The 24474-nt window shown below is 36.0% G+C and overlaps 1 protein-coding gene across 1 annotated transcript in view; it reads right to left on the bottom strand.

Moving 5' to 3' along the window:
* CRY1 (cryptochrome circadian regulator 1) overlaps positions 1 to 24474 on the bottom strand; it is an 85972-nt gene that overhangs the window by 30982 nt on the left and 30516 nt on the right. The window contains exons 2-5 of the mRNA XM_053718758.1: positions 12992 to 13100; positions 12164 to 12306; positions 7454 to 7638; positions 2955 to 3043 (exon numbers count right to left, since the gene is read on the bottom strand). Of these exons, the coding sequence (XP_053574733.1) occupies positions 2955 to 3043; positions 7454 to 7638; positions 12164 to 12306; positions 12992 to 13100 (526 nt within the window). The remainder of the gene's footprint in view (positions 1 to 2954; positions 3044 to 7453; positions 7639 to 12163; positions 12307 to 12991; positions 13101 to 24474) is intronic.

Below are 24474 nucleotides of genomic sequence, written 5' to 3'. Positions count from 1 at the left end.
ACAAGTGCGCAATAGAGGCGCGAAAATGAGGCTCTGCCTATGATTAGGGAAAGCCCCTAGAGAATAAGGTGTCCAATACAGTGCCTGCCGGTTATTTTACATAAGTCCCAAGAATAAAATAATTCCTCAAAGCTATGAAGTATAAAATATGCTTATATATCAATCGTTTTAGCCCAGAAAATGTCTACAGTCTTAAAAGCCCTTGTGAAGCCCTTTTTTTCTTTATGTAATAAAAATGGCTTACCGGATCCCATAGGGAAAATGACAGCTTCCAGCATTACATCGTCTTGTTAGAAATGTGTCATACCTCAAGCAGCAAAAGTCTGCTCACTGTTTCCCCCAACTGAAGTTAATTCCTCTCAACAGTCCTGTGTGGAAACAGCCATCGATTTTAGTAACGGTTGCTAAAATCATTTTCCTCTTACAAACAGAAATCTTCATCTCTTTTCTGTTTCAGAGTAAATAGTACATACCAGCACTATTTTAAAATAACAAACTCTTGATTGAATAATAAAAACTACAGTTAAACACCAAAAAACTCTAAGCCATCTCCGTGGAGATGTTGCCTGTACAACGGCAAAGAGAATGACTGGGGAAGGCGGAGCCTAGGAGGGATCATGTGACCAGCTTTGCTGGGCTCTTTGCCATTTCCTGTTGGGGAAGAGAATATCCCACAAGTAAGGATGACGCCGTGGACCGGACACACCTATGTTGGAGAAAGGGACAGTTTAGCCTAAATTGTTCTCCCCATTAATTTGTTCCCAGTGATCTATTTACCTGCTGGAGTGTATTAAATTGTTTACAAATAGCTCATTTACCTTTATATCAGCATTTGACATTGCTGATTTTGTCTGTGGTATCACTTACATATACAATCAATTTATATACTTAAAGGGACAATTAAGTTAAAATTAAAACTTTCATGATTCAGATAGGGCATGCAATTTTAAACAACTTTCCATTTTACTTTTAATATCAAATTTGCTTTGTTCTCGTTATTCTTTGATGAATGCTAAAGCTTGGTAGGCTCATATGCTAATTTCTAAGCCCATGAAGGCCGCCTTTTATCTTAGTGCATTTTGATAGTTTTGCACAGCTATACAGCGCTAGTTCATGTGTGCCTTATAGATAACATTGTGCTCTCTTGTGGAGTTACCCATTAGTCAGCACTGATTGGCTAAAATGCAAGTTTGTCAAAAGAACGGACATAGGGAGCAGTCTACACAAAATGCAGCGCAAATAAAGTTTTCACTAAAGTAATATTTAGCACTCCACTTATAATCTGGCCCATAATGTCTTCTACTTGTGCATGTTTTAAAAGCAATAAAAAAGATGCCGCATCTAAAAGGAAAAATATCATGCGATAAGGTTTTGCACAATAAGACCTAGATCACAAGTGGAGTGCAAAAATAGTAGTGCTATGGTGCGCTAACATAATCAGAGTGCAATCTATAGCGCTCCGTTTATTCTTCCATAACATTTAGAGGTCAGATAGTGTAGCTGTGCTTGCTAAATCCCTCACCTAATAGACCTTTATAGGGTGTGTTGCAAAACTCAGGTCTGACTTTTGCTAACCTGGGAGGTGGTTGAAAAAAAATATAGTGTTCGTCATAAAGTCTTAAACTAGGTTTTAAATTCAGAGATATATATCTAGATAGTTATATATCTATCTAGCTATATGAATATGTACATTATATAAACAAAACATTTTTAAATGCTTGAAAGATTGCCTGCAAAAATCACTTATGTTTTTATATTAAAATTGGGATCTTAGTCACAAAATATGATCACATCCTGCTTTGCCAGTCACCATCTTACAATGTGCCCCAATATTGACTGGTCCTAACACTACAATACTTTGTTTTTATGGGCTGAATCATTCCTGCTTCTCTCTTTTTAATATTATATATTTAATATAAAAGTATAAGTGATGTTTGCAGGCAATGTTTCGCAGAATTTAAAAATGTTTGTTTATTTGTGCACTAATACCCCATTTTGTTTAACTATTTGATGTTATCCAAGGTATATCTTCAACACAGAACATCATGCGAACAAAGCAAATTTGATAATAGAAGTAAATCGGAAACTTTTGTAAAATGGTGTGCTCTGTCTGAATCACTAAAGAACATGTTTGGGTTTCATATCCCTTTAACAATGTAAGCACAACATCAGGCCCAATGCTTGTTCAATAAATAAGACGATTCATGTGAAATTGTCAGTGCACTAAACAATAGACATATTATAGGAAATCCCACTTGATTTTAGGTAAAGCACTTTGACTAAAAAAAAAACCTAAAAAAAAACACAATGTAAAATGTCCAAAATAAAAAATGGACTAAAAGGTAGTTTTATGGTTTTATCAGAAAGTACACAAAAAGAAATCCATCTTAAAATTAAATTAACAACACCATGCAAATACAAAACAAAATGATTTATAAAAAGTATGCTTGATTTGTCATCATTATTATATTAAAATTGTGAACCTGTACTGAATATGTAGTATTTAGCAAAGATGTCACCTTCATTCCAAAATTTAGTGTGCAACTTTTTGCTTTTTATACAAATGTGTGGTGGAAGATAAATTTAAAGTTAAAATCCCTTGAAACTGAGATGCATATGTTCATAAAAATTCAGTATACATTTATGCTGCATTCTTTTATAAGCAATTCCTTTATTTAATTTGGTTTGTGTATTTTGATTAAATAGCAAAAATGTAAATATGTCCAGCAGTGTGTTTTGTATGTGTGTATGTATGTGTTTTAACAAAATTAAAAGGTTAGCACTTTCTGAATTTGTATATAGATATCCCCAAAATGTCACTGTGCTAATAAAGTTAGCACTATACAAATCAAGAGAATGGCAGCCGTTTTGTTTTGGAGGCATTTATCTGCTGGTTGCTGTTTTTAAGTGAGTGTGCGCAATATCATTTTTTTTTTAATCTGGCAAAAAATTACCTTCCTCTCCAAGTGTCTCTCTAAACGAGTGAGAGCTTCAGTTTCTCCCCCAGGCCACACAGCTGATGGCAATCCTTCGGTATCAAACCCTACAGGATGAAGACATACAATTATATTTAAATGTACGTAAGTTAAAGGAAACAAATATGTAGCACAAATTTGCTTGTAAAGCACAAGAACAATCCTTCAACTGAGGAAGGTTCTTGACAAACGTTAACAAATTCTTTAACTCCTTGGGGCTAGCAGGCAAAGTAAGTTCCTGTTCCGGCAAAGGGACACGCGCCGACAAAATCTGACTCCTGGTGTGAAAGGATTACAATTTAGATTGAGTTTTTTGGGACAATGTTATCATTTAATTTTAGTGTGATTCTTTTCTAAGAATAGAAATGAACATTTGTCTAATCCAAAACTAGGGGAAAAACCTGGACAGACAAGAAACACACACTAAAACAAATAGTTTAACTCTATTCAGGACTCTATCACTGTATTAATTTCTTGTGTAAATATTTACACATTAAATCTGAGATGACATGGGTTGAACGTATTACAAAAAGTTATACAAAATGTGAGCTATTCGATGTGTTTATTGAAGCTATTTGGATCTCTAAAAAGACAGTCCTGAATAGGGTTAAGATGATATTTTAAATTTGCATCTTATACGTTAGGTATCCAGCAAATTATATGTTGTTTTGTTTGGTAGAAAACAGAACACAAGTTGGATAACAAACAAACACTTGACTCCCCCAGAAACCTATGAGCATACCCCACAGGTCCACTGTAGCTGTGCTGCATAGACGTATGGGATATGCCCTGCCACATTCATGGCACTCTTTAGAAAAATAACGACCCCACCTGTGCCATCTTCTCATGGGTTTTCTCATTGTGAGTCTCCATGCAACGATCCGATCCCTGCTGGAGCAATTTACATCACCAAATCGCTGTAGTCAGCGGACAGTGATGCAACCACCCTTTTCCGAATGTGAGGTCTCTCGGTGAGTAAGTAACATACTACTTGACAGACTGCAGCCTAAGGGCACCAGAGAGCCCTTTCTATTTGAGGTCCTGGCAAAAAAAAACTTGATAAGAAAAATCTCAGTTCTTTAATTTAACTTGCAGAGTTTCCTGGAGAAATTGCTAGGTCTGTTATTTGTTAAAAAAACGCAAAATCATTTAAAAGTAAGAATGCTACGTTGTTCAGAAACAAATGTTCCAATTTTAGGCACCATGCTGCTGTTTATTTAAAAGATGGAAACCAAAATTATTCGCTCACCCAATTAAGAAACTTTAAACTCCTAAAGAACTTTTTTTTTAAAAATGCCTCTAAATATTGGAACATGAAAACATTTTCTCTCTCATGGTTTACTTTATTTTCTGTTAGATTACTTTCATTAATTACAATTAAATGCCTTAAGTAATTAGCTGCTCCATCGATAAAACGTAAGGTTAAAGTAATTTGCTATCTAATTGCAATACGGGAGTGAGATTTTTCGGACATGCATCCCATTGCTGGTAAACGTGGCACCAAAGAGTTAAACATATTTTTTGTATTTAATAAAATGCTTCTGTTAATTATACATCTCAATCTTGTACTAATTTGTCATGTGAGAAATATTCAGATACATACAGGGGAGGAACAGCAAAAAGGACAACTTGTATACAACGCTTGCTAAATATATGAATATATATAAAAATGTTTCTGCTTACATTTAAAAACTGGATAAATGCCCATTTATGCAAAATTACAGGGCATAGAGCAGAAAGCTTGCCTTTATAAAGCAGTAAAACATGTTTTTTTCCACTTCTTACTGACAGCTAAATTTTGTTTTATTATAATATCTTCCAGCAAGATTTATACATGTGGGACTAAGTACTCTTTACTTATATGTGCCACTGATACAATATGCCTTTATATGTTTCTGTAGACATAGACTTCTGAACAGTCCTTTAGTAGGAAGCGCAATTATATTTTCATGTAGTACAACTATTATCCCCATAGCCCTTTGCATTTCTAATCACAAAAGTGTCTGCAGATTTAAATATAAGTGTGCTTTACACTGTTATATTTGCATGCCCCTTACAGAGAGATGACCGAATAGCATGTTCTGCCATTATCATGCTTTCTGCTTTAATATCAATCCATATGAAGTTAATGGTGTAAGCAATCAGTAGAAATTAAGCAATGTGTAGTAAATGGTTAAGCAATGTGTTATTTAGTTAATGCTGCCAAAAACTAAACAGAGAACAAAAAAATGCCCCCAATAATTGTACGCAGTACCATAGCAGCAGCTGTAACAGTATATCTAGATTACCAGATTATCTGCAGTCGAAACTCAAGCATTCAGCTAAAAAATGCAAATATAACAAAATAAATGAAGGCTTGCTAAAATAAATAGGAATCTAAATAAACTAAATCTACAATGATATAAGTATAGTAAGGCTATATAACCCTGTCAAACTGAACCGAAAATAAACAAATATATATATTATACACTTTGATAGAAAGTTCTTAAAAAAAAGCAAACAAAGTGACATATTTAGACACCTGTATCGGTCTGAAAAAGAACAAGTACACTTGAAACAATTCTTACTATACACTGAGGGTAATATATTAATTCAGATTGCCCAGTTATTGCAGATTTTCTTTATCAATTTATGTACTACTTCATGTTTAGTTGTTGCATAATTTAGAAAGGACAAGAAAACCAGTTTTTTATTTCATAATTCAGATAGAGCATACACTTTAAAACAACTTTCTAATTTACTTCCAGGGGCGGAACTATTGCCGCTGCAGGTAGTGCCACTGCACCGGGCCCGAGGCTTGGGGAGACCCAAACAAGATGAAAGAACCGGCCATTTGCCCGGAGCTCCATTTCACCAAGGCTTAATCAGGACTGTCAGCACTTAGCGCTGCTCAGTGGCAGCCATGCTAAGCCAAGGATCAGTCTAGCAGGGAAGCTTCATAGACGAACTAAACTGGTGATAATGCATGCTGCTAAAGCCTGGGGCCAACTATGAGGCATCGGTTTAGCATGCTGGTGAGTACAGCTCGCTAAACTGTTACCCCTTAGCACGACCCCATCTCTGGCAGCACACAGTCCCTCCATATTAGCGTGCTGTGAAGCTTACCTGCCAGATTCCTCTTTGACTTAGCACGCTTAGCCTTTTATGTCACCGCCTCTAATAGAGGGAAGGAAGGACCGCTACAGATCTCTGCCCATTTTCTGACACTCACATAGTGTGAGGAACCAGGGAGTACAGTCAGCTGAGCAGCGCCCATTTTGTGAGTCCATGTCCGGTGAGAACCAGTTAGGACATGTCACTTCGCATGGTGAAAGGAAGCAGTGACCATATGTTGGACAAGAGAGCTGCAGGACAGAGGAATTCAAAACCATAAGGAAGATTAGGTAAGAGGGCAGGAGGCAGACCTGGATTTTGATAGCACTTGGGAGTAACAGCATTGACTGTAGCTACATGTCCTTAATGTAATAGAAAAGATCCTGGGGTAAGAAGATTACTGCAGTCACAATGGCTAATATAAGGGAAAGCAGCAGTGTAGGCTCCCGTTATTATCTGATGTTGCTTTTCACTTTTAAAAAGGAGCGTTAATATAAACAGAAGGCACTATGGCCTCTATGCGTTGGGTCTGCCACTGTTTACTTCTATGATCTAATTTGCTTCATTCTCTTGGTATCCTTTATTGAAAAGCATACAAAGGTATGCTCAGGAGCAGCAATGCACTGATGGGAGCTAGCTGCTGATTGGTGGTTGTACATTTATGCCTCATCATTGGCTTACTTGATGTGTTCAGTTAGCTCCCAGTAATGCATTGTGGCGCCTTCAACAAAAAGATACCACAAGAATACAGCAATTTAAATAATACAAATAAATTAGAAAGTTGTTTAAAATAGTATACTTTGTCTGAATCAGGAAATGTGTTTCATGTCCCTTTAAATGTGAAGTTACAAGTTTGGCTTTCTGATGTCTAGGTACTTGTTCAAGTAGATATTCATGACAATTCAACCAATCAGAGGCTGTTTTGCCCAAGAGGTATTATCTATAAAAACATGCCTCAAACTAGAAATCCTCAAGAGCGCACTCCTGTAGAATAAAATGGTTCACAATATCTGTTTGGCTATGAGCCTCTCTGTTAAGCTCTGCAAAATGTAATTATATATTGAAATTAAGCAAAATTTACACATTAATTTTTTTTTTATTTCATTAAAATGTTGTGAACAGGTGAAATAGCTGGAAATTCTGCATTCAACATATATTTAGTGAAACACAAACATTTTAGTAACCCCTTTTCACTATAACAAGATTTGTTTTTATCAATAAGACAATGCAGAGATATTAACGCTGAACTGAAATTTAGTAAAATAACAAATAGAGAATAGTCAACTGTTAGATGTCAGTTATGTAAATGTTATCCTGTGTGATACAATATGCTGGTCATTGGGGTCTATATAACAACATTAGCCAAAAAGAATACAATACTATACCTAGTTCTTCCAAAGAAGGAACACCATATTTATCATCATGATCATCTGATACAGGTGTAGTACACTTTTGCATCACTTCTGTAGTGATGGTCTCTACTGGTGTCTCAAGTGGTTCCATTTTGCTGATTAAGGTCTGGAATCTTTTATATGTCAACGGTGGCTGCCCTCCATTAAGCTCTATGATCCTACAAAAGACATATACATTCAATAGTATTCTGACACAGATGGTATATATAAACCATTTAAATACAGGCAGAAATAAGTGGACATTAAAAGGAATAGTATAGTCAAAATGAAAAACTTTCATGATTCATATACATATAAATAAACAAAATTCATTAAAATTATGGTGGAGATAAAAATCTGAGATTAAAATCCTCCATGTCTCAAAAGTAAATCAATACAATATTTTTGCATAGGAAATGTGCTAATTTTCTATGCAAACATTTTGTATATATAAATAAACAGACACACATACAGTACTGTGCAAAAGTCTTAGGCCACCATTAGATTTATTGTTTTAGCAATGGTATAATGACCATATACAGTATCTCAGATAAATAGCAATGGATAAAGCACCCACTACTCAAAAGTGCAAACAATTCAAGTAAAAAAAGTAATCTCCAGCAGTGAGCAAAGTGACTTTAATGTTCAAACAAAGGTCAAATACGGCTGCATTTTACCTTTGTTTGAAAATTAAAGTCACTTTGCTCACTGCTGGAGATTACTTTTTTACTCACATACAGTATCTCACAAAAGTGAGTACACCCCTCACATTTTTGTAAATATTTTATTATATCTTTTTATGTGACATCACTGAAGAAATGACACTTTGCTACAATGTAAAGTAGTGACTGTACAGCCTATATAACAGTGTAAATTTGCTGTCCCCTCAAAATAACTCAACACACAGCCATTAATGTCTAAACCGTTGGCAACAAAAGTGAGTACACCCCTAAGTGGAAATGTCCAAATTGGGCCCAAAGTGTCAATATTTTGTGTGTCCACCATTATTTTCCAGCACTGCCTTAACCCTCTTGGGCATGGAGTTCACCAGAGCTTCACAGGTTGCCACTGGAGTCCTCTTTCACTCCTCCATGACTGCAACACGGAGCTGGTGGATGTTAGAGACCTTGCGCTCCCCCACCTTCCGTTTGAGGATGCCCCACAGATGCTCAATAGGGTTTAGGTCTGGAGACATGCTTGGCCAGTTCATCACCTTTATCCTCTTTAGCAAAGCAATGGTCGTCTTGGAGGTGTGTTTGGGATCATTATCCTGTTGGCATACTGCCCTGCGGCCCAGTTTCCGAAAGAGGGGGGTGATCATGATCTGCTTCAGTATGTCACAGTACATAGGCCCAGACTATGACACTCCCACCACCATGCTTGACTGTAGGCAAGATACACTTGTCTTTGTACTCCTCACCTGGTTGCCGCCACACACGCTTGACACCATCTGAATCAAATAGGTTTATCTTAGTCTCATTAGACCACAGGACATGGTTCCAGCAATCCATGTCCTTAGTCTGCTTGTCTTCAGCAAACTGTTTGAAGGCTTTCTTGTGCATCATTTTTAGAGGAGGCTTCCTTCTGGGACGACAGCCATACAGACCAATTTGATGCAGTGTGCGGCGTATGATCTGAGCACTGACAGGCTGACCCCCCACCCCTTCAACCTCTGCAGCAATCCTGACAGCACTCATACGTCTATTTTCCAAAGACAACCTCTGGATATGACACTGAGCACGTGCACTCAACTTCTTTGGTCGACCATGGCGAGGCCTGTTTTGAATGGAACCTGTCCTGTGAAATCGCTGTATGGTCTTGCCCACCGTGCTGCAGCTCAGTTTCAGGGTCTTGACAATCTTCTAATAGCCTAGGCCATCTTTATGTAGAGCAACAATTCTTTTTTTCAGATCCTTAGAGTTCTTTGCCATGAAGTGCCATGTTGAACTTCCAGTGACCAGTATGAGAGAGTGTGAGAGTTAAACACAAAATTTAACACACCTGCTCCCCATTCACACCTGAGACCTTGTAACACTAACGAGTCACATGATACCGGGGAGGGAAAATGGCTAATTAGGTCCAATTTGAACATTTCCAATTAGGGGTGTACTCACTTTTGTTGCCAACGGTTTAGACATTAAAGGGACATTAAATCCCAAAATTTTCTTTCATGATTCAGATAGAAAATATAATTTTAAACAACATTCCTATTTACTTCTATTATCTAATTTGCTTCATTCTTTAGATATCTTTTGTTAAAGAAATAGCAATACACATGGGTGAGCCAATCACATGAGGCATCTATGTGCAGCCACCAATCAGAAGCTACTGAGCCTATCTAGATATGCTTTCTAGGAAAGAATATCAAGAGAAGGAAGCAAATTAGATAATAGAAGCAAATTAGAAAGTTGTTTAAAATGGTATTCTCCATCTGAATCATGAAAGAAAAAATTTGGCTTTAATGTCCCTTTAATGGCTTTGTGTTGAGTTATTTTGAGGAGACAGCAAATCTACACTGTTATACAGGCTGTACACTCACTACTTTACATTGTAGCAAAGTGTAATTTCTTCAGTGTTGTCACATGAAAAGATATAATAAAATAGTTACAAAAATGTAAGGGGTGTACTCATTTTTGTGATATATTGTATAATTATTACTCTTAATTACGTCTCTTTATTAGAATTTAACCAGAAAATACAGGATATTTGTATATAGTATTAACAGACAGAAAAGGAAATCAGAAAATAAAACTTCTATAGGCTAAAGTGGCAAGTATTTAGTGTGACCTCCCCTTACAAATAGCAGGAAGCTGGCTCTCATAAAACTTAAATGGAATGGAACCCTAATTGATGTCATTGCTGACACCTGTATTTGTTCTACTATTTCAAGTCAAAATTACTGCTGTGAAAAAAAATTACACCAGGTTTGTGCAAGACATGCTTGAGCATTACATACACATGTGGTACGAATTTAATTCATTAGAAGCTTCCTAATAAGACCAACTTTCAATCACATCATTCCATTAAAAATGCCAAAGATCCCAGAATTTGACAGACATAAAATCATACTTTTGCATCAGCAAGGCCACTCTCAAAGGGCAATCAGCAAACAAACTGTACTGTATATTCAATATGTGGTATTCAAGCAGTTATATGAAATTTAAAGAGTCAGGAGAGGTCAAAGACAAAAAAGGACTGGAAGGCTTTCAAAGTCTGATAAGAAGTTTCTCAGTTCCTTCTTTGAGAGACCAGATGATGTCTAGCTAGCAAGGACCTAGCTCAGCATCTGGCTGTTTCATTGGGATGCCAAGTTTACCCTTCTACAGTCCAAAGAAGCTTCATCAGGAATGGTCTTTGTGGAATGGTAGCAGCCAAGAAAGCCTTTTTTAGAAAGGGGAACAGGGTGAAAAGCCTTAGATATGCTAAAGCTCACAAAGATTGGAATGATGATCAGTATTATGAAGTGAATCCAAGTTTGACATTTTTGGGTCCAATCGTCGTTAATATGTGAGGAGATTTGGAGAAAGATGGAAGAACGAGTGCTTGCGGCCTTCAGTGAAACATGGTAGAGGGTCTGTCCTGGTTTGGGGCTGCATTTCTGCCAGTGGTGTTGGTGATATTGTCCTAATTGATGGGATCATAAATGCTGAAAAAGTACAGAGTTTAATTCATCATGCCATTCCTTCTGGAAAGCACCTGATTGTGAACGGTTTTATTTTTTAGCATGATAACGATCCCAAGCACATTGCTAATGCAGTGGAATCATATTTGGAGGTTAAAAAAAAGCTGATAAAACACTGAGAGTCATGGACTGACCTCCACAGAGTTCAGACCTGAATATTAAAGAGGCAGTATGGGATCACCTGGACAGATAAATAAATAAAAAACAACCTAAATCTATAGAACTCTGGGAAGTGCTGAAATAAGCTGTATAATATACCAGAAGATTACTTCAGAAAACTTCAGAACAGTTGTCCCAAAAGAGTTCAAGATGTGCTTAGTGCCAAGTAGGTCACGCTAAATACTGACTTATGCCTGAAGAAGCTATTTTGTTCTGAATTTTTTATTTTGTGTACATATTTCCTCTTTGTATCTTAAGATATATATATATATATATATATATATATATATATATATATATATATATATATATACACACACACATACACATACAGTATATACACACACACATATTTAGACATTTATATGTATGTATCTCTATGTTAAAGCCCTTTGCCTGCCCTTTTTTTTTTCTCTAACACCTGAGACCTCATATATCAGGTGTTAAAAAACATGCATTTTTTTAAATAATGTTTAACAGATAGTGATATTATGAGTGTAAGTGTACTTTTCAATGTATTTTTTATGTGTTTTGTGATGCCTTTTTGTTTCAGTTAACCAGAGCTCTGAGTGCGCGCTAACCCTACGCGTGTTAACCTCAATTGCGCTCAAGCGATAGTGTTTACTTTCAACTTGTAATACAAGCAAAAACCCGACGTGCGCAGACAACCGTGAAAAAACCCTCATCACTTGCATGTAACTGTTAGCGCTCCACTCGTAATCTGGCCCTAAATTGGTAAAAGGTGAGTGGTAAGTTTCTGTACATAGAGGGGAAAAACCTCCATTGGTTAGTCTCAACTAGATAATTCAATATAATAAAGGTTTGACATGGTTCAAACAGCAAAGATATCTTAAAATACTTACTTGTCCAACTCATATAAAGTATGTGAAATGCGTACAATGACCTCCACTTTAGCCTCACTAGCAAGTTTTTTAATGGCTGCATCTCGCTCCTTTCCAAATGGCTCAGAATCATATTCAATCGACAGCTTGGTAATGTTCCATTCCTATATAAAAAAGGAAACCATATATAAAACAACTGTTCACTGTGGCCCACAATGCAACTGGAGAGTCAGACATCTGATAACCATATTTGCCATAATTTCAAATTCTTGCACTAAAGTCCAACACTTAATCCAATATTTTTAAATCCGTATTAAGAACTTATTAGCCACTGATTAGCCCAACTCTTCTCCAACAGAAACATTTTTAATAGCAGAATTATGGTAAGTTTTCTCCTATTACTTCATTTTTATGTTCTTAAAAAGGTAGGTACAGTAACCTCTGCTTCAGTGGGATGAACAGTGTTTAATAAGGGACTCTGAAATAAATATGACTAATGAACAACTCATTTTATCAATATGTCTGGAAAGATAACCCATTTAACCATTTTGGTGCTGATTAATTTCACAAATTTGCTCTGAAGCAGTTTTTAGACTTCAGCTAAGAGCATCTAAAATCAAATTTCAGCGATCATGTTCTTTTCAGCAAACCAAATACTTTTTTTGCAGAAATATTAAAAAACAAAAAACACAATGCATAAAATGTAATTGTGAGTAATTTATTTAAAATTATTAAAAACATTCAACTTCCACGGTAGCAAAGTAGTGAAAATCTAGCCTATAAGCCTTATCAAAGTTAATGAACATTAAAAAAATAAAAATGATAAATAATAGTTAAAACAAAACATACTTTAAAGAGCCGGGGAAATACATCAGCAGGCTGCCCACGGATTACAAACAAACGAGAGTTTAATTTTCGCAGATTAGCATCAAGGTCTTCAAGACATTGTAGAAGAAATCTAAAAAACAAAAACAAAACACATTAACAGAGAAAAGTAAACAAAAGTTTATATATTATCATATATTTAATTCATAAAAAACCCCAAAACAATCATAATAATTTGCCAACTAATAAACAATTATAAGAGGATCTCTCTATGTTAAACATTTAAAGGGACAGTCTACTTAAAAATGTTTTAGTGTTTAAAAAGATGATCCCTTTATTACCCATTTCCCAGTTCTGCATAACCAACACGTATATTAATACAATTTTTACCTCTTTGATTACCTTGTATCTAGGCCTCTGCAGACTGCTCCCTTTATTATTTTAGCCAATCAGTGGTGACTGCTGCATAACTCCACAAGCACAAAGTTATCTATATGGCACACATGAACTAGCACTGTCTAACTGAAAAACTGTAAAATGCCCTGAGATAAGAGGCAACCTTCAAGGGCATATACATCAGCCTATGATCCTACCTAGGTTTAGCTTTCAACAAAGAATACCAAGAGAACTAAGGAAATTGATGATAAAAGTACACTGGAAAAATTGCATGTCCTATTTTGACTTTACTGTCCCAGACGAAAGAAAGAAATAAGTAGACAATAGAATAGAGAGGGGTCCGCATACAAATATATTAGATGTTACAGGGATACAAATTCACAAGCAACTACTAATTTGTGGCTTTTTTTCCTATGAGATTTAAATCTATTATAGCTGCTGTTTCAGTTGATTAAGCCACCTTAAAGGGACACTGTACCCAAAATTTTTCTTTTGTGATTCAGATTGAGCATGAAATTTTAATCAACTTTCTAATTTACTCTTATTATCAAATTTTCTTCATTCTCTTGGTATCTTTATTTGAAATGCAAGAATGTAAGTGTAGATGCCGGCCCATTTTTGGTGAACAACCTGAGTTGTCCTTGCTGATTGGTGGATAAATTAATCCACCAATAAAAAAGTGCTGTCCAGAGTTCTGAAACCAAAAAAAAAAAGCTTAGATGCCTTCTTTTTCAAATAATGATAGCAAGAGAACGAAGAAAAATTGATAATAGGAGTAAATTAGAAAGTTGCTTAAAATTGCATGCTCTTTCTGAATTACAAAAGAAAAAAATTGGGTACAGTGTCCCTTTAATTAAACATATGCAATATTATCAAAACAACATTCTAACATACAAAACCTGAAAACAGACTTTTTGTGGCATTTTTTTTTTACAAGCACTTGCATGTGGGTTATTCGATTTCATGATTATTACTGTTAAATGTGACAAATGCAGGATTTAGCACTTTAATAGTATCAATTCATAATGTATGCAATTAACCATTTCATACCATGAGGCCCATTTATCAAGCTCTGGATGGAGCTTGAGGGCCCATGTTTCTGGCGAGCCTGCAGGCTCGCCAGAAACACCAGTTGTGAAACAGCGGTCTAAAGACCGCAGCTCCATAACCTGTCCGTCTGCTCACATCGCCGCAATTCAACCCGATCGAGTTTATTGACACTCGGGGGCGGCGTTGCACCAGCAGCTCACAATAGCTGCTGTGCAATGCTGAATACCAAGAGCGTATTGCTCTCCGCATTCAGCGAGGTCTGGCGGACCTGATCCGCACTGTCAGATCAGGTCCTACAGACCTTTGTTAAATAGGGGCCGTGTCATTTTATATTTAACAATTTTTTTTTAAATGTCCTGCAATCATACATGAGCCTTGAAACTCAACAACAAAGACACCTTAGGTAATAAGCCAGAATAATGGCACTACATTGCAACACCAGCGGATATAAATACAGAGGATGGAAGTTTTTAAAATTGGATTAAATATCTTTAGAATAAAAGACATCACATTGAAGTCTAGTTAATGTAAAGGAGGGATGACCACCTGGGCTACACACAGCCCAATCTACTTTTTTGCAGCCCCTGTGAAAAAGCAGAATTGGGTTTACCATAGTTTTAAAATTGTGTGCTTTGGAGACTTCTGGTTGTTTGGAAAACAAGGTGGACAAAACTCAAAAAGAGTCTTCTAAAGGGGAAACCTTGTCTAAATCAGGCCGTGTGTTACTAAACATTTTTAGGAAATTTAATAATATTTGAGTGTTTAATAATAGGTCACTTAAAGGGATATGAGACCCAAAATTTGTATTTGTAATCCAGAGAGCATACATTTTTTTTTTAAAAAGTTTCCAATTTACTTCTATTGTCAAATTTGCATGGTTCCCATGGTATTCTTTGTTGAAGAGATGCCTAGTTAGGTGTCTGGAGCACTACATGGCAGAAAATAGTGCTGCGATCTAGTGCTCTTGCAAATGGATAACATTCTTGCAAAACTGCTGCCACATAGTGCTCTAGACATGTGCATGCTCGTAAGCTTTTTTTTAAACAAAATATACCAAGAGAACAAAGCAAATTTGATAATAGAAGTAAATTAGACAGTTGTTTAAAATCGCATGCTGTATCTGAATCATGAAAGGAAATGTTTGGGGTTCATGTCCCTTTAAGGCTTTTAAATAATTATTAAACCCCAAACCATTAGTGATCTAAAGGAACTAGGAGATGCAGCCAGTGATCTGGCTTTGCCAAAAGAACTAGAATAAAAGAAATAGGTCATTCTTATTACAGGCCAGAAAAGAAAGATGGTTTTCATATGGTCTTATTTGATCCTCTGAATCCGAGCAAGCAAAGCAAATCAGATTGTATTGAAGCGTGCTTGGATCAAATAAAAAATGCCATTAGAAAAGGAAAATGATTATAGCCAGGCTGAAGTAAAGTCTGACAGTCTGGTAGAAATAACAAACTTTTTTTTTTTTTTTTAAATATGGCTTAAAAATTGCATTTACCATAAAGTTTTTAAAAACATTTCAATTTATATTTCATTCTGTTTTGTTAACATTTGCTCTGTTTTTCAGTAAAGGGGCAGACACCATGACGATTCTTCAGAGGAGTGTTTATCTTTTCTCTTTTGCTGTGGCCAATTAGTGGCAAATACTTTTTTTCCTGCTGACTAAAACTATACACAGTCTTATATGTGTATATCCTCAGAGCAGAAATGCTATAATTTAATTTTACAAGTTGCTCCATAATAAAACCTGATTTTTGGACTGGAATGAAATTGGCTAAAACTTGGTATATGTGTATTGGTTTTACAATGGCTACAATACATTTAGCTATAGATATGAATATCGATAGAGAAAGGCTGAGTGAGCACTGTAAGGTCATATGCATAACCACCATAAAACCTGACATTTCTGGTTCCTAAATTTTTAACACATTTGTAGAGACTGTATGATAATAGAGGGAAAACTGTGGTTTTTGAGAATTTGTATTAACTGTATGCAAACCTACAAATGATCTATTCTAAAGGATCTTTAACTACAAACAGTGACCTACAAACCCATTTAATCTGCAGTCCATGTAACAGACATCTGCACCTTGGCATGTGACATTACAGTACATTCTGTCTTATTTATGAATCCGGAGAGCGCCTTATTTGACCGTACAGCTGATTTAATAATCCGCTCATTAGCAACTTATAACAATGTAACTTGCTCTAGTTGATGGGAGGGGGGGTGTTCCATTCAACAAATTAACTATTAGAGAGCCATGGAAGTAAACAGAAATTCATCCTTTCATAGCAAACACTGTTCTAAAATGAAAGGAATTTTTGTGAAATTTATGTATGGGCATAAGAATAATTATGTCCTAAAAGCTGCAATCAGACCCATGATGCCTCAACTCAACATTGTAAGAAAGTAAAATGTAGTATATACCAATGTTCTCTAACATATAGCAACTAAAAACACACAAATGAGTATATACTACATTTTACTTTCTTGCAAAGGTGAGTTGATGCATCATGGGTCTGATTGCAGCTTTTAGGACATAATTATTCTTATGTCCATACATAAATTTCACAAAAATTCCTTTCATTATAGAACAGTGTTTGCTATGAAAGGATGAATGCACCTTGTTCAGGACCTGAAAGGTTCTGTTCACTTCCATGGCTCTCTAATAGTATGTATGTATGTATGTATGTATGTATGTATGTATATATGTATGTATATATATATATATATATATATATATATATATATATATATATATATATATATATATATATATATATACATACACACACACATCTAGCACAAACACATAGGTGACAGAAATGTTTGGGCATCTATATGACAATGCATATTTTGTATAGATTTTAAATATACATTATTGATTTTATCCTCCATGGTAGACTAACAGAAGTGGGAAAACATAATTTATGTAAGAACTTACCTGATAAATTCATTTCTTTTATATTAGCAAGAGTCCATGAGCTAGTGACGTATGGGATATACATTCCTACCAGGAGGGGCAAAGTTTCCCAAACCTCAAAATGCCTATAAATACACCCCTCACCACACCCACAAATCAGTTTAACGCATAGCCAAGAAGTGGGGTGATAAGACAAAAGTGCGAAAGCATAAAAAATAAGGAATTGGAATAATTGTGCTTTATACAAAAAAATCATAACTACCACAAAAAAGGGTGGGCCTCATGGACTCTTGCTAATATGAAAGAAATGAATTTATCAGGTAAGTTCTTACATAAATTATGTTTTCTTTCATGTAATTAGCAAGAGTCCATGAGCTAGTGACGTATGGGATAATGAATACCCAAGATGTGGATCTTCCACGCAAGAGTCACTAGAGAGGGAGGGATAAAATAAAGACAGCCAATTCCGCTGAAAATAATCCACACCCAAAATAAAGTTTAAATCTTATAATGAAAAAAACTGAAATTATAAGCAGAAGAATCATACTGAAACAGCTGCCTGAAGTACTTTTCTACCAAAAACTGCTTCAGAAGAAGAAAACACATCAAAATGGTAGAATTTAGTAAAAGTATGCAAAGAAGACCAAGTTGCTGCTTTGCAAATCTGATCAACCGAAGCTTCATTTCTAAACGCCCAGGAAGTAGAAATCGACCTAGTAGAATGAGCTGTAATCCTTTGAGGCGGAGTTTTGCCCGACTCGACATAAGCATGATGAATCAAAGACTTTAACCAAGACGCCAAAGAAATGGCAGAGGCCTTCTGACCTTTCCTAGAACCGGAAAAGATAACAAATAGACTAGAAGTCTTTCAGAAATTTTTAGTAGCTTCAACATAATATTTCAAAGCTCTAACTACATCCAAAGAATGCAACGATCTTTCCTTAGAATTCTTAGGATTAGGACACAATGAAGGAACCACAATTTCTCTACTAATGTTGTTAGAATTCACAACCTTAGGTAAAAATTTAAAAGAAGTTCGCAACACCGCCTTATCCTGATGAAAAATCAGAAAAGGAGACTCACAAGAAAGAGCAGATAAATCAGAAACTCTTCTAGCAGAAGAGATGGCCAAAAGAAACAAAACTTTCCAAGAAAGTAATTTAATGTCCAGCGAATGCATAGGTTCAAACGGAGGAGCTTGAAGAGCCCCCAGAACCAAATTCAAACTCCAAAGAGGAGAAATTGACTTAATAACAGGTTTTATACGAACAAAAGCTTGTACAAAACAATGAATAACAGGAAGACTAGCAATCTTTCTGTGAAAAAGAACAGAAAGAGCAGAAATTTGTCCTTTCAAGGAACTTGCAGACAAACCTTTATCCAAACCATCCTGAAGAAACTAAAATTCTAGGAATTCTCAAAGAATGCCAAGAAAAAAGATGAGAAAAACACCAAGAAATGTAAATCTTCCAGACTCGATAATATATCTTCCTAGATACAGATTTACGAGCCTGTAACATAGTAATAATCAGAGAGTCAGAGAAACCTCTATGACTGAGAATCAAGCGTTCAATCTCCATACCTTCAAATTTAAGGATTTGAGATCCTGATGGAAAAAAGGACCTTGTGATAGAAGGTCTGGTCTTAACGGAAGAGTCCACGGTTGGCAAGTGGCCATCCGGACAAGATCCGCATACCAAAACCTGTGACGCCGTGCTGGAGCCACCAGCAGAACAAACGAGCACTCCTTTAGAATCTTGGAAATTACTCTTGGAAGAAGAAATAGAGGTGGAAAGATATAGGCAGAATGATACTTCCAAGGAAGTGACAATGCATCCACTGCCTCCGCCTGAGGATCCCTGGGAAGCTTCTTGTTTAGATGAAAAGCCATCAGATCTATTTCTGGAAGTCCCCACATTTGAACAATCTGAAGAAATACCTCTGGGTGAAGAGACCATTCGCCCCGGATGTAACGTTTGGCGACTGAGATAATCCGCTTCCCAATTGTCTATACCTGGGATATGAACCGCAGAAATTAGACAGGAGCTGGATTCCGCCCAAACCAGAATTCGAGATACTTCTTTCATAGCCAGAGGACTGTGAGTCCCTCCTTGATGATTGACATATGCCACAGTTGTGACATTGTCCGTCTGAAAACAAATGAACGACTCTCTCTTTAGAAGAGGCCATGACTGAAGAGCTCTGAAAATTGCACGGAGTTCTAAAATATTGATTGGTAATCTCACCTCCTGAGATTCCCAAACCCCTTGTGCTGTCAGAGACCCCCAAACAGCTCCCAAACCTGTCAGACTTGCATCTGTTGAAATCACAGTCCAGGTTGGAAGAACAAAAGAAGCCCCCTGAACTAAACGATGGTGGTCTGTCCACCACGTCAGAAAGTGTCAAAAAAAAACGGTTTTAAAGATATTAATTGAGATATCTTTGTATAATCCCTGCACCACTGGTTCAGCATACAGAGCTGAAGAGGTCGCATGTGAAAACGAGCAAAGGGAACCGCGTCCAAAGCAGCAGTCATAAGACCTAGAATTTCCATGCATAAGGCTACCGAAGGGAAAGATTGAGACTGAAGGTTTCGACAAGCTGAAACCAATTTCAGACGTCTCTTGTCCGTCAGAGACAGAGTCAAGGACACTGAATCTATCAGGAAACCTAAAAAGGTTACCCTTGTCTGAGGAATCAACAAACTTTTTGGTAAATTGATCCTCCAACCATGTTCTAGAAGAAACAACACTCATAAAAGACTGGAAAGGTTCTTTCTAGTGAAAATGAGCAAAGGGAATTGAATCCAATGTTGTGGCCATAAGACCTAAAACTTCTATGCATATATAGCAACTGAAGGAAATAATAGAGACTAAAGGTACCGACAGACGGAACCCAATAGAATTATCCCTTGTCTGAGAGAGACAAAGACAGTGACACAAACTTTCTGGAAACCTAAAAAAGGTGACCCTTGTGTGAGGAATCAAGAGCTTTCGAAAAAAAGATCCTCTAACTATGTCCTGAAGAGCAAGTGAATCATATGAGATTCCGCATCCTCAGAAAATAATCTGAATGAAAACAGAAAAATGAAAATATGCATTTATTGTATCTAATGAAAACAAATAATGCTATCAATGACCATAAAAAGGCAAAATAGTTTGAATAAAACTCCAAACCCGGTTCCTAAAAAAGGAACTGGAAGAAATACCCCAGAAGATTCCAGGTCTGAGCAGCGCTTGAACCCCATGGGTGCCCAGCCATGCTTCAACAGTACCCAAAATATATAGGACAGAAACACACTTAAAGAAAGTGTTAGCCTTACTGGAATAAAATCAAAGAATTTGGACAAAATAGAACCAAATAAATTTCAAAGAAGTCTTAACCTGCCCCTTACCAGCCAAGCTGGAATACGGCACGTACATCGCAATATTAGGGAGCTGATTTCGAACCCCAATTATAAACATGTTACTTGGGAAAGAACTCAGGAATTCGTTCCTTAATAAGAACAACCAAACTAGTATAAGCTTAAAGTTTTAGTCTTAGAACTCAATCTTGAAGCCCAGAGTAACAGTTAAACAAAAGAAATATGGATTTTTTTTTTTTTTAAATCACAAAATTCTTCTAGCTAAAATAGCTAAAGACATAGATTAACCCTCATTTGCGAAAATATTCAATAAAATGAAGACACAAATGAAATTATTAGCATGATAGTCCAGTTTAAAGGACCAGTCAATACAGTGGACTTGCATAATCAATAAATGCAAAACAACAAGACAAATGCAACAGCACCTAGTCTAGTAAATGTTGTCCCTTAACAATGCTAAAATAAATCATAATCTGATACTTGATCTTAAAGTAAACAGAAAAAATGAAGCAATTGAAATATCCAAATAAATCACAGGACCAAGAAAAGTACCTGAAACTAAATAATTTTCCATAAATAAGATACAACTATCTAAAGGAAAATAAATACTATTTTGCTATAGAAACAATAGCATAATTAGTAGAAGTAGAGATAGCCCCAATAAATTGGAGAACCCTCCAAATTGAATTTAACTGCTGGCAAAGAATATAGTTTAAAACCTTTGAAGAAGGAATAAAAGAAAGTTCTCAGCCTATTACATTCCCTAGAATGGGGAATTGGAAAGAAAACCTCTGAAAACACAGAAGAAATAAATAGGCAGAAATAGTGTCAGCTAGTCTTAAAGAACTAGTTACCTTAATATCCAAAATAATCAACACCTTTTCAACAAAGAACAAATGTACTTTAATAATAGAAAAATAATAAAAAAGTAGATTTGTTAGTGTCAATATCTGATGAAGAAAATTTCTGAGAGAGAAAAAATATCATCAGAGAAGGATAAATCAGTATGTTTTTGGCCATTTGAAACTTCAATAATTAAAAAAGAAGTGAAAAAGACCTAAAAATTTTATTAGAAGGCACAAAGTCAGACAAAGCCTTTAAAATAGAATCAGAAAAATATTTCTTATAAATATTCTAAATATTTCTTGTACATAAGATGTAAGAATGAAAATATATAAAGCATAAATACTAATGGATTCTGCATGTAAAAGTATATCTTAATAACTTATTACAAACCATAGCTAAAGATAAACATTTATAACATTTAAAATAAATGAACTTAGCTTTGGTAGAACTGAAACTCAGTTAAGCGTTTTTCCAGAAGTGGCTTCTGATTCAGGGTCAATCTGAGACATCTTGCAATATGTAATAGAAAAATCAACATATAAAGCAAAAATGATCAAATTCCTTAAATGACAGTTTCAGGAATGGGAAAAAATGCCAATGAACAAGCTTCTAGCAACCAGAAGCAATAAATAATGAGACTTAAATATTGTGGAGACAACAATGACGCTCAAATTTTTTAGCGCCAAAAAAGCCGCCCACATTATTTGGCGCCTAAATGCTTTTGGCGCCAAAAATGGCGCCACATCCAGTAACGCTGACATTGTTTGGCGCAAAAACGTAAAAAAAATGACGCAACTTCCGGCGACACGTATGACGCCGGAAATGACAAGAAAATTTTTGCACCAAGAAAGTCCGCGCCAAGAATGACGCAATAAAATGAAGCATTTTCAGCCCCCGCGAGCCTAACAGCCCACAGGAAAAAAGTCAAATTTAAAGGTAAGAAAAAATTGATTTATTCATATGCATTATCCCAAATATGAAACTGACTGTCTGAAATAAGGAACGTTGAACATCCTGAATCAAGGCAAATAAATGTTTAAACACATATAATTAGAACTTTATATAAAAGTGCCCAACCATAGCTTAGAGTGTCACAGAAAATAAGACTTACTTACCCCAGGACACTCATCTACATGTAGTAGAAAGCCAAACCAGTACTGAAACGAGAATCAGTAGAGGTAATGGTATATATAAGAGTATATCGTCGATCTGAAAAGGGAGGTAAGAAATGAATCTCTACGACCGATAACAGAGAACCTATGAAATAGACCCCGTAGAAGGAGATCATTGAATTCAAATAGGCAATACTCTCTTCACATCCCTCTGACATTCACTGCATTCTGAGAGGAAAACCGGGCTCCAGCCTGCTGCGAAGCGCATATCAACGTAGAATCTAGCACAAACTTACTTCACCACCTCCATGGGAGGCAAAGTTTCTAAAACTGATTTGTGGGTGTGGTGAGGGGTGTATTTATAGGCATTTTGAGGTTTGGGAAACTTTGCCCCTCCTGGTAGGAATGTATATCCCATACGTCACTAGCTCATGGACTCTTGCTAATTACATGAAAGAAATGTATCTTATGATAAGCCAGTAAAGTTGTATTAGCCAGTTTATCTGGCACACTTTCTGGAGAACTGGCATTTAACCCCATCTACACCTCAATTACATACTTTCTAAACATTCACACACAAGACACAATGTTCTGAAAAATATCACAGATTGTTCTACTCATTTACTTCTCCTATTTAGTAGAATATTGACAAATGTGTATTTCCTTGGATAAAGATGGATCTATAAGCCCTAGCACCTAAAATGTTTGGCTAGAACTTGATCACTATTACTCTGACACAAGATCCTTGAAAGGATATTTTTGTACTCCTAGGGCTTGATGATCTAAACCTCTCTGCTCAGGTGAGATGATCTAATTAATCTCGTCAGTACCGCAAGATCCATCAAATTCTTTTAAAAGGCAATTTATTTTCTTGAGTTGTTTATCTCTTTATGCGTAATTCTGCATGTGAAGGAGACATCTACATTGCAAAATAATGCTCAAAATAAAGCCCCCAAAGAGATGTTGAGATTTCTCTCCATGTCAGCGTCTTTTTTGCTCATCAGGTCCTTAGTGTTGTGACTTTTTATGGTTAAGGACTTCTTTATAGATGCACCACTCACTAATACAAGTCCAATGCTAAGGAATTTACCATTTCAATAAAAAAAAAAAAAAATCTATCACAGGACACAGGAGCAATACCCAAATACACATGATTTAGTTCCATATGTTTATAGTTAAATCTTGGAATCACTGTTTTGGTGACCACCTGAAAAGGAGCCTTTTCTATTCGAACAAGGGTCAGTGGTCATTTATATGGGTGCACTGGGCTCTCTTTTAGAGACAACAGAATTGTAAAAGTCACCTAGTAGATAGGTTGACATACTTATGACAAATCACCTGCTAATTAGAAGTGAAGTTAACAAAGTATTTTTAATTTGCAAGCCAGAAGGAATATGGGGAAGCCACCCAAACGTTTAGAAGCCAGAAGTGTATCTGCAAACAAGTCATACATTTATATATATATATATATATATATATATATATATATATATATATATATATATATATATATATATATAAAAACACAAAAGTTAGAAGGCTAAACTAAAATGTAAAAGCCCTGCAACCCCCATGCAGTTGGCAATCCCTGAACTGGTATCGCATGAGACCTCATTTGGATAATCCCTTGTCCACAGCCACAAGGCAGAACATACCATGATCTGAGATGTCATCCCAGAAAATGCAGCATGTCTCTAGAGAAAATGACACACACAGGAACGGTTAGCGCTTTCGTTTTACAGCTCTGCTCCACATCAGACTGCTGCTAAGTATTTTACTGTTCTCTTCAAGCAGCACTTTTTGTTAAAGGGA

The sequence above is a fragment of the Bombina bombina genome, chromosome 6, assembly GCF_027579735.1.
Source record: "Bombina bombina isolate aBomBom1 chromosome 6, aBomBom1.pri, whole genome shotgun sequence".
NCBI lineage: Eukaryota > Metazoa > Chordata > Amphibia > Anura > Bombinatoridae > Bombina > Bombina bombina.
Note: the sequence above shows the minus strand (reverse complement) of the source record. Positions and strands in the feature narration are given on the sequence as shown.